Raw genomic sequence first — 12,407 nt, forward strand, 5'->3', positions numbered from 1 at the left:
CACTGTAACTTTTGTCAAAAGAACAGAGTATATTGTGAACATATTGTTTTTTATTTCTTCAGGACAGACATTAGTATCAAGAACAGAGAAATACGTTCAATTTTGAAATGTGTTTCTTTTCGTATATTAAAAGTTGGGTTCGTCAATCTTGTTCGAGAATAAAGATAAGTACAAAATTACTGACTGATTAGAATTTTTGTCCATTTCTTATACATGCGCATGATATATTGATCCGATTTTATTAATTTACGGACTTTCTGAGGTGAATAGGAAAGTACAAGAAATATTAACTGCTTCGCAAAACATGTCTTTCAAAGGATATAAATAACATACTTTAGGCGATGGCTCTGAACGACTACATTCAATTACTTATAGTTCAAATATTTTGAATATAATGAATACATAGGGTATGTCACGTAACAATAATATGGTAACCAAGGACGAACACAAGGAAACCAGGAGTGGCACTAGCACTGCGGTAAATACAAATTCTATTTAGCAACAGTTTACGCCACTTTCCTGTCAGACTCCCAATAGAACTTAATGTGTTCATATTTATCTCTCGCACAATGATTAATTATAATGCAAGTGTTGCCACATTATTAATATTATTATACCGGTTCATTGCATGATTGCCCAACCGAATCTCTCAATATCGACTCTTGTATAATATAGGGTCTTTCATTAATCACGTCCCATCTTGAAATTTAAATGAAACAAAATGTTTGAAATGTCTCAAAATTTTGTATTCGTTTGAAAGACCTATTGATGTCATTATGTGTGGTATATAATATCGTTCAAATGTCCACCACGTCTTGTCTGGCTGGAACGCATCTAAAGCGTCCAATTTTACGTCATTCTGAAGCATAAATCAGGCGGAATTTTTTCGATGTCATGGGTTATGTTGGCTTTGAGGACCGCTGTGGTTTGTGGCTCATTTGCATACACCTTCGACTTGAGAAAAAAAACACAAAAAAGTCTAACGGGGTCAAATCGTATGATCTCGGTGGCCAGTTCATATCACTTCCACGTTGCAGAATATCCAATGTGTCATGAACTTTGTGGCACGTAGCGCCGTCCTGTTGAAACCACTTGTCGTTGGTGTTCCGGTCATCCAATTCAGACCAAAACAAGTTGGTGATCATCGATCTATAGTGCTGGTAGTTTTGACAGTGATGGTCTGACCAACGTCGCTCTCAAGGAAAATATAGACCGATGACGCCGCCAGCCCAAAATCCACACCAAACAGTGACTTTCTCAGGATGCATTGGACGTTCTTGAATCTCGTGTGGATTGGTATTGTCCCAAATTCGAAAATTTTGTTTGTTCACGTACCCCTTCATCCAGAAATGGGCCTAATCACTGAAGATGATTTTTCGATGAAAATCAGGGTCAGTTGTCAACTGCTGCAGAACCCATCAATCGAACACTCGTCTTTGTGTATGGTCGTTTATCTTCAGTTCCTGGATCAGTTGAATTTTGTACGGTAGCAGGCCCAAGTCACGACGCAAAATTCGCCTAGTTGGTCTACGAAAGGCCGAGTTCTTGTGAGCGACGCGAAATCGACTGTCTCAAATTCTCCTGCACACTCTAACAAACAGCGGCAATGTTTTCGACAGATCTTGCGTTTTGTCGGCGTACGGGTGTTGATCGGCGTACGGGTGTTGAACAGAACAATCATTTTGACAAAACAATTTCATTATTTGTACGTTTTATTGAATGATATATCCGTCCATGGTGATTTGGCAAAACAGAATGAATAAATGACAACTAACTTGGCACATATAGCTTCAACAATATCTGTTTAAAAATCTGTTTTTTCCGTTAACTAGCTGTCGCACCCCTACGAACGACAACTCTCAAAAGTAGAAACTTGTGCGAGCTAAGGACTAACAAGGTCTTACCTTTTAACGTGTGATTCCTAACACGGGTTGGACGTTAGCAAGTGAAAATCGATCGTCCAGCCTGGAGCTTAACCAACACGGTGGATGATTTGAGTGAGTGAACACATCACCCACGTCGAAGCGACCGGCTATCGTCCGTCCGAGATGGCCGTTATCAATTGTCAACGTACAGAGTTCCCTGTTGGAAGGCTCTATATATGCTCAAGATGATTCAGTTGTATTGTGTAAATACTGTTGTCAATCATGTCCTGAAGGAATTAACGCCGGCTGCCACTGGTAGCCATATTGTGAAGTAGCTAAGAGCGCGCGGATGTACGATGTTTGCTGCCGGGATGAGAGACACGCATCGCGGCGCATTTCGCCTCTATAAATATTGGTGACAGAGTTCCGGTAAATTTCCTCATCTTTAAGGATCTCTTTTCAAACTTCGTATATCTTTAATATTTTCCTAAATATTTACAAAAAATCAAACCCCCCTTTTTTCCTAAATTGTTTATAACTCATGCATTTTTTTCGTGCCCCTCTTCGAATTTTTCAAAAAGTTGCTAGAGGTCATTCCGAATCGAATGAGCCCTGGATCATAATTTTCGCTACCCTTGAACGGAAGTTCCAAAAAAATGATCTTGTAACCCAGAATATGCAGTTATATTGGAGAGTGAAACCATATTTGAAAATTCCTCAATCGAAGCAGTGTTCCATACAGGCGCTGTTCATCACCGTACAAATTATCTGTCACATACACCGATGATGTTCATTTTTCTAGTGAGGAGACTGAGTGCCTAACAAATCCTTCAAGTTATTTTCAACCCAAATGTCTATTAACGTCACGGCAATTAGAAGTTAGCATAATCACTCTAGCAAGCAGGAGGGATTTCAATCTGTATCTGTGGAGTAGGAAGAGTGAGTGTAGGCCCACAGCACTTAAGCCATATCTGACCCATTGTACATCTTCCTGAGGAGTTGTCCTCCTAGGTCATCGTCCATTCTGTCCTTTCCAGGAAGGTGAACAGGTCACTGGGAGACATCTCCTTTATATCGCCAAGTCTAGGCCAAGACTCGCCAAACACACTCTCTCTTATTGAAGATAACTCCAGACACTCGCATAGAACATGCCTCACAGTTTCATCTTCCTGTTCACACGTCCCGCATATAAGTGTGTCCACCAGCTCCATATTATGGAGGTATTTCTTTAGTTGACAGTAACCAGTCAGAAATCCTACTGTTAAGCGTAGATTTATCCTGGTCATTGCCAGATATTTCTTCGGTGCCAGGGTCGCCCAGGGTGTTCCTGGCAAGATTGCATCCTATGATTCTATCCCATCTCTATAGGGATTTAGCACGTTTGAGACTTCTGGCTAGTCCCGCAATTGTCGAAGTCATCAGGTCGTAGGTGTTATTGGGTCCTAAAATTCTTAGTTCAGCCGCCTCTTTGGCTACAGCGTCGGCAATGCGATTACTTTTACTCCTGCCAAGGCCTTTGACCCGCCTCAGGATAATATTATCTACCGAGGCTTTGGCTAAAACTTGGTGGCTCTAGTACTAGATCTGAGGTAACACGTTGTCTGTTCAATGTTAATAGGGCTTGTCTACTATCAGTGCAGATTGTTATGTTTTTGCCAGAAATTCATTTCCTGGTTATTTCTTTTGTGGCGATTGAGATACCAGCCAGTTCTGTTTAAACCACGCTGGTATTTTTTCCATTCCCCACTCAATCCTTAGGCTTAGTAATCTGGACTACACTCCACATCCTGAGCCTTCTTTGGTTTTTGAGCCGTCTTTATACATGCGTATTGCATTTGTAGCATCTGACTCTGGTGTTGTTTTATTTGTAGTTTGTAGGGTTTATTTAACACAAACCTGGGTCAATTGCATCACTGGCTGCCTGCAGCAGAGGTTGCGCAGTAAGCGCTTCTGGCCATCGGCTCAGCCTCAATTGACCCATTCCTACTTTGAGGTTTACACCAACCGTGCGCAATCGTTACATGGCCATTAACGCAACCTGCTCAACGTACAAGTCCAGAGGGGCAATTCGTACCAATCACAAACTTCTAACCCCCATTTTTTCATAAACTAACTCTAGGAGTCATCCTTATTAATATATTATTATTACCTGTGATATATGTTAATATATACTGCAATAAAATACAAAATTAAAATTTTTATGTTCCAAATAATCAACTCCAATGAAACAAACGATTATAGCAATGAGAAAAAATATTCTTGGACGGTTGATAATGCATTACATAAACATTATGCACGGTATCTTAGGAAATGAACAATTAAGCGTTATCCTGAACAATAATGGGAAAAAACTTGGGTTACATAAATTGAGACCATGTATAATTCGGATCGTTTTCACTCGTCTTCTCGGAAATGAAGAAATAAATAGACTACTTAATGATCGAATTATATTGTTTTAGTCGTTTATCAACTTTTCAGCACGTGAATATTTACCGGTATTTTATCCGTTCCTAATTAAAGTATGAACGTGACTTCAGTTGAACAACAGCAAAAAGTAATGATATTCGTGAAAGGATTTTCTTTTAAACCTTCATCAAAAAGTGGTTATTTACATTTAGCATAAATTGCCGTTTGAAAATGTTAAATGCAGATCCGAATCAGTAGAAATCAACACGTCGCGGTTGAGAAAACCTTCAATAGGTAGTGAAAATATTAGAGTAAACTGTATTGGTGAGTTCTCATTCAAACATTTACGGGTAAACATAGAAAATGTCCAGGGAAATCACCTTCAGATGATTGAATATTTTCCAGTTTTGTTGAGTCGAATTCAAACATCTTGACCCCACCCAGATGAAATGTTCATCAATTCTTACTTGTGGGTTTTCATTCATCAAAAGAAGTGAGAAAGTTTCCAAACAATTACTGCTTTTCAATCAAACATTCATACATTTCGAGTATGGATGGAAACAAGGTCATGAAATCTTAGTTGTAGAGAATCTACACAACATACCGATCCTGGTAACAGAAAAAAAAACTCCAGTGGTCTTTCTAATCTCCAATATGAACGAGATGACTATAACTATGTGAAAAGCTCAGATGACTTTTTCATCGACAAGCAAAAAATCCAAGTGTCCCTACAACTGAACTACAATGTATAGTCTATTCTATACGAAGTCAATAAAAGACGAATGTACCGGGTCCGATAAATTTACTAGTTAATTACATGTTAAACCTCCCACATGAAAATAATGGTTAGACCTCGTAATTATTCCACGCCGCCCATGCCATACAACGAAACTGCCGACGTTCGGTAACTATTCAGTTTTTGTGTCATTCGAATTGACTTCGTATGTACTATACCTACACACAATAATCAACTGGTCAAGAAAATATAATAATAATATCCAATAAAATCTAATATTACAACAGTTTCTTGATATTAAATCATCCCTGAAAGTACACTTTGCACTAGTGTGTAGTGTAGTAGGGTTGATATCACTGGTCTACAGTGGTTTTGTTGCCCTAGATATAAGATTGATTTCGGGTGTATTTATACTCACAATTCATGAAATTATCAATGGTTTTGTAAGATTTGCTCTCGTTTTCTTTCAAATATTTATTTTCATTTTACATTACAAAAATTCGAAAACAAGAAACAAAATAATAGATATATTTATAATCTCAGTTTTATTTGGAAAAAAATATGATACTTTGAAGTAAATAGAGAGGGAAATTTCGAAAACATGTTATATTTCGATGAAACGCCTTTTAAGAGATTTTCTTTTATAATTTTTCAGAGGACAATCTCTTTTTAAAGACCAGCAGAAATCGGCCATCATGTGACAATCCCATCGACCCTGATATCTTTCTTCCATTACTTTTAGATCCTGGTGGAACCGCTCTCCCTGCTCCTCACTATAATTTCCTAAATTATCTGGAAATTTATCCAAATGGTTGCGAAGATAGTGTAACTTGATACTCACATTTGCTCCTAGAATCTGAAAGTTTGTCAGCATATTTTGTACAATTTCTTCATAAGTTGGTGCTTTATGGTTACCTAAGAAATTTTCGACTACCAACACAAAACCTTCCCAAGCTTTACTTTCCGGAACAATCATAACTTTAATAAAATCAGTGTCTTTCATCAATTGTCGTATTTGAGGACCATCAAATATTCCACCTTTCAACTTTTCCATACTAAGTTTTGGAAATTTTCTACAAATATATTTAAAACAATCTCCTTCCTAGTCCAAAGCTTTTACGAATTGCTTTATCATTCCTAACTTAATATGCAATGGTGGAAGTATAATTTTGTGTCTGCTCACCAACGGCTCTCTTATTACATTAGCTTTACCGACAGTTGAAGAATTTCTTTCAGGCCAAACATCTTGTTCCCAATGACGTTGCTTTGCTCTACTGTCCCACATACAAATGAAGCAAGGGTATTTCGTGTATCCACTTTGTTGACCAAGTAAAAAATTAAACATTTTCAAATCCACACAGATCGACCATTGATGCTCCGAGTAATTGATTTTTTCTAAAACTAACTTGACATTTTCATATTCTTCTTTTAGTTTTGTAGAATGGGCAATTGGAATTGATGCAAATTTATTTCCATTATGCAGTACTACGCATTTTAAACTACTTTTACAGCTATCAATAAAAAGACGCCACTCAGTAGGTTTGTATTCTTTCAAACCCATGTCCAGAAGCAGCTTCGCAATATTATTACAGTATACCAATCCTTCATTTTCATCAAAAAATTGTAATAGCTCACTTTCTCGCGTTCTGTACGTTGTAATTGTAACTGTCGGTGCCAATAAATTTTTTTCTTTCAATCTTGAAGCTAACAGTTCTGATCCTTGTTTTGATAAATTTAGATCACGTATTAAATCACTGAGTTCATTTTGAGAAAACAACTTTAGCGTAGATGTTTCACCCTCCCATTCACTTCCACTGGTAGACTGATTCGATTTCTATGAATTTGGCAACATCATTGTTTCTGAGGGCATGCGAATCACTTTTGAAACATAAATAGGCCAAAGGAGATTTTCAGTGTGTAAAACAGGACATTTTGTAGACTGTAAGTCTGGATATCTCCACGTTTGATTTCGATTAAAACCTTTAGCATCTACTACGCAAAAGTAACAATCATCGAAATGATTCTTAGGCTCCATCCAGAATACCATAGAAATACCAAAGTCTAATCCAGAACGTTCTCCTTTTTTCCACAACCGCAAAGACTCAACGCAAGACTTACAAACTTCATTAGGAACCCATGATTTATCTAATTTGTCCATTTTAAAACCGAAATATTCAGCATAAGTTTTCTTAACAAAGTCTGTGATATTTCTTTTTAGTTTTTTGATATATAAATACCACAAATATAACAGAATAAATCACTACTATATTTGCACTTCCTTCGTGACAAACTCATGTTTAAAAAGACAAGATAAATATATTAGAACGGACACTCAACAATTGAAACAAAATATTAACATATAACAACTTATCCAGATTCCCGTGTTAGTACTTCAATATTATCAAATAACAGAGTTCTCAGCTGTTTTGCAGAGCAAGGAGCCAGAGAAGTGGGGATCACGTGATGTTTGCACCCACAAAGAAGTTGCGCAGAAGCCTAATCATGACTGAGAAAATATTTTTTTTTACTAACAAGCCGATTATTATTGAAAAAAATACGTAAAAATCATAAAAAATAGAGCACACTCCACTCACAACAAAATTAACGGAAATTTTGACTTTCAGCAAATTTCTTTCAATCTCCAGTACCAACCGAAAGACAACTGTTTAGGACTTCCATTCAGTATATTTAGAACTTAATAACAATTTTTATTTTCGATCATTGAGGTAAATTATAAATTATGATGTACCACTTAATGTAATGTAACAAATGGATCTCCAAATATACTACCACTCAAAATATTCAACAGTCCGAATGCAGATATGAAAAAAGCGCCTAATGTTCACATCTTCAAGAAAAAATCAAGTGATTCTTATGAAAAAGTTGTTTTTATTCCTCGTCCGATATCATCTCACTGACAACATTATAGTATACTTGTCTCCTCTATGTAATGTGTGTAATATGGATAATATGTACATTTTTTTTATATTCAAAGGAAATTGAGGTTTTCATTATTAGAAAGGATTTCAACAAGGTAATGTCGTTAAAAGTCATTTGCAATGTTCCAGCACACATAGATTTAATTGAGCAGTAAAGTAATTGGTAGAAAGATTCTTTTTCTCCGCAAATCAGCATGTTCGATGATTATGGGCATTGCCGGCCTACGAATTGAAACGGTATGTAAGACTTTGGCAACATCGCGCATAATTAGATAAATTCTTACACAACCGTTGACCCACTTCTCTCCTTGACTCGATCAGCAGAATTTGCAACATCAATGGTTGCGATTCACTGCTGGGTTGGTGGAAAAAGGTGTTGAGAACCGTATTTGATCACTGCAGATGAAGATGATATTGGCTTGAGAAAGGCATTGAAAATTGCTGGCTCACATAAACTACTTGAAGGTCTCACATTTTATTTCTCTTGACCGTTTCCTTTTCCATGATAATTTCATTATGCTGGGTAACTTTCCCCGAGTTACTTGGTCATATGAGGAACAAGTTTTGATTCCAGAGTATTTACCTGACCAGCGTGTAGAATTTCTGCTCGACGAACTCCCGTTTATGGGCTTTCAGCAATATAATGATGTTAAAAATGTTAAAGAAAAAATTTTGGACTTAGTAGTGATGAAATTTCAATTGACGTAAGACTTTCTGATACTACACTGCTCAATAATTTTCCAGCAGATGCATATCACCCTCCACTCCAGCTTAAATTAGATTTTGAGAATATGTTACAGCCTACGTTCAGATATAGAGAAAAATTGTTTTTATTTCATAAAGGTGATTACGAAGGGCTGAATAGCTACTTAAGCGACATTAATTGGTCTTCTAAGCTTAATTCGGAAATTGAGTTAGCAGTTTTATCCTTTTATGAAATTTTATTTGAAGGTTTTACTCGATTTGTGCCACAGCGATATATAACTAGTTCAAAGTATCCTAAATGGTACAGTTCCTTTCTGATTCAACTTATAAAAAAAAAGAACTCCTTATTCAAGAAATTCAAAAAAACTAAATTGGATTGTGATTACAAAGAATACTCCAAGTTGCGCAAGGAAACCAAGTATCATATAGATAAATGTTACCTGCTATATCTATCTAATATAGAAAATATGATCCCTACTAACATCAAATATTTCTGGTCATTTTTCAATTCATTGAGGAAAGATAAAGGGTTACCTACTATTATGACATATAATGGGTTGAACTTTGACACCCCTAAAACTATTGCCGATGCTTTTGCGGTACATTTCAAATCTTGCTTTTCGATTCATTCACCTGTTCAAAATTATGTACCAGTCCATACCAATTACGATATTAACAACACGTTATCTTTCCACACCTTCAGTGAAGTGGTAATTGAAAATAAATTGAAAAACCTAGATGTCTCAAAGGGCGCGGGTCCTGACGGAATTCCGCCAGTATTGTTAAGGAATTGCTGTCACTGTTTATCACATCCCCTTAAAATACTTTTTCAAAGATCATTTGATACAGGGATTTTTCCAGGTATTTGGAAAAAATCTTTCCTTTCTCCAGTATTCAAAAGTGGAAACAGAAATGATATTCAGAATTACAGGGGTATCTCGAAAATTTCTTGTATTCCCAAAGTATTTGAATCTTTAATTAAGAATGAAATATTCAATAATTTCAAACACGTCATAATAGATGAACAACATGGATTCTACAAATGAAGGTCTACTGCCACCAATTTGGCTGTCTATCAAAACTTCATCACAAATAAGCTTGAGCAAGGGTTCCAAGTTGATGTTATCTACACGGACCTTGCTAAAGCCTTCGATTCAGTTTGTCATGAACTATTAATTTTAAAACTTAATAATCTTGGAATAACGGGCAGATACTTGAAATTTATTGAATCCTACCTTTCCGGTAGATCGCAGAATGTGAGGATAGCTGACAGTGTGTCAGAAACAATTCATGTAACTTCAGGGGTTCCGCAAGGTTCGCACATTGGTCCTATATTATTTCTACTCTTTATTAATGATGTTAAATCAGTGTTTAAACACTGTAATATCTCTCTGTATGCGGACGACCTTAAATTTTTCAAAACAGTGCAATCTACCAATGATATTGAATGTATACAGAATGACCTAGATAGCTTTTGTGCCTACTGTAATACTAATCGTCTAAAAGTTAACATTAAGAAATGTAATGTGCTGAGATTTTATAGAATGAAACATCCTGTCATTGGAAACTACTCCATTAATGATGCAACTCTTCAAACTGTCAAAAGCTTATGCGATTTGGGAATTACTTTCGATAAAGATCTAAGCTTTATTGATCATATCAATAATATCTGTAATAAAGCATTCAGAATGCTCGGATTCATCAAAAGGAATACCCGGCATATTACAGAATATGATGCTATAAAGACATTATACTTTTCACTGGTTCGGAGTATTTTGGAATATAATAGTGTAATTTGGTGTCCTCTTTATTCTTGTCATAAAGAGAGGCTTGAAAAAGTGCAAAATCGCTTTTCTAAATATATAATTTGGAAACTTGGCCTACCCTACTATGGATTTACCTCGCAAATGAGGCTGTCGGTATTAGATTTATTATCACTTGAGGACAGACGTAAACTTGCAATGGTTCTATTCCTTCATAAAATAATAAACTTCCACTACAATTGTTCAGCTATTTTAGATGACCTTTGCCTTTCTGTTAACTCAAGATCCTTAAGAAGCAATCGCATTTTTTCATTTGGGTTGCGATTTCACAGGACTAACTATGGCTCGATGGCAATAAGTTGTAGGCTTCAAAAAAATTTCAATACATACTTTTCAGAACTTGATCTTTTTCATTTGTCATATTTAAAATTAAAAAAAATGGCAATTAGACGACTTCATCAAGAGATTGTTTATTAAACTTCTGAATAGTCGTTTATTATTTCTTTTAATAATCATAACTTATTCTAGTATTCGTACATGTCTTTTTTTTTTGAATTTGAAGTTAATGCACTATTTGACAAATGAAAATGCATACCTTTATTTAATATGAAGTAATAACTTGACTCTAGGGTTTGTTTGCACATTGATGTAATATTTGGGACTTTGTTACAATTCTGTAATGTACTTGACATAGTTACGTTTTAGTTTTATAATTAAATTATTCATTAGTGTTGAATGTCTTTAAGCTTATTTTTGTCTTTTTAATATTTTTTTTATGTTCCATTTGGTATTTTATTAATAGTTTGTGGTGTATAGGACTGATAAAAAATAAATAGGTTTATTTATTTTTAAGCAATTATAATAGTTATATTATGGATTTTACTTGTTGGGTTCATAACTGAACTCTAATGCTTGACTGGTTTCAACAATTGAAACTTTCTTGACGTACCATTTGGGATTTTATACTAATTCTGTAGTGTACTTGACCGATAAATAAATAAATAAATAAAAAATAAATAAATAATTCTTCTTCAGCTCATTTCTCTCTTTACTACTTTTATATTTTTTCCCTAATGATAAGTTTCATCAAAATATTGGTGAAACAATATCATATAAAGTTTTCTCTTATGATATGAAATATGACACAAAATAGGATAGTATATTGCATTCTTGCAATGTACTTGCATCTTTCTTTATATTCTCCGCAGCACACTAGAAAATATTAATTTTAAAGAACCAAGAAAGGTAATGGTAAAAGACTGGAAAAACAACCCAATATTTTGACAAATATCAACACTGTTTCATTTCAAAAGTACATTATTTCTATAATGAAAATCCATAAATCTTTGGTAGACAAAATAATATACAAAAATATCTCCTGAGCATTCAAGATTGCGTGAAGAAAACACGTGACATCTTTCCAACTAACAACGAAATGAATATAGTTTCAGACCATCTGCAAATTTCCTTCAATTCAGTGCCAACTGACAGACAGCTGTTTCCGTATTTGGGCCTCATAAGTACCGAGCTTGGCTGGACTTCGAGACAAACTACAGACTGGTCGTTATTCTATTCGTTGAATAATCATATGTTAAAGGCGACAAAAACATTAGTACTATCTAGTAGTCTAGTAGTCTAATTTTTGAAAAGAGTAACTTCCTTTTTTAGTTAATTTTGATATTTTAATTATTCAGAAATTTGAGTTATCAATCCTCAACGGCATAAACATACGAACAAATAGAATTATAGTTCAGAACATCCATCTGAAAAATTTCACACTGACATTCATTATACCTAATCCATTTTATATTCAATATGTTGATTTCTGTTATCTTTGTTACAGGGTGATGATCATACATATAAGGGCGACCATAGTGGTCGCCTTACTGGCCATATTCAGAGGAGTATTTGCTCAGGTGAGTGTAAATGAACTTAAACAAACTAATAAATTGTATATAAATCGAACCAAAACTAAGTTTTACTCCTGCTGATG

At 35.2% G+C, this 12,407-nt stretch overlaps 1 protein-coding gene across 2 annotated transcripts in view; it reads left to right on the forward strand.

Moving 5' to 3' along the window:
• The window catches only part of uif (sushi, von Willebrand factor type A, EGF and pentraxin domain-containing protein uif), a 152,048-nt gene that overhangs the window by 33,609 nt on the left and 106,032 nt on the right, over positions 1-12,407 (forward strand). For both annotated transcript variants that reach the window (XM_074171664.1, XM_074171665.1), the window contains exon 2: positions 12,258-12,330. In XM_074171664.1, coding sequence (XP_074027765.1) covers positions 12,262-12,330 — 69 coding nt within the window. In that variant the 5' untranslated portion in view covers positions 12,258-12,261. The remainder of the gene's footprint in view (positions 1-12,257; positions 12,331-12,407) is intronic.

The sequence above is a fragment of the Leptinotarsa decemlineata genome, unplaced genomic scaffold (genome assembly GCF_025532065.1).
Source record: "Leptinotarsa decemlineata unplaced genomic scaffold, Ldec_3_MD MMD2_tig00000026_RagTag_RagTag, whole genome shotgun sequence".
Lineage (NCBI taxonomy): Eukaryota > Metazoa > Arthropoda > Insecta > Coleoptera > Chrysomelidae > Leptinotarsa > Leptinotarsa decemlineata.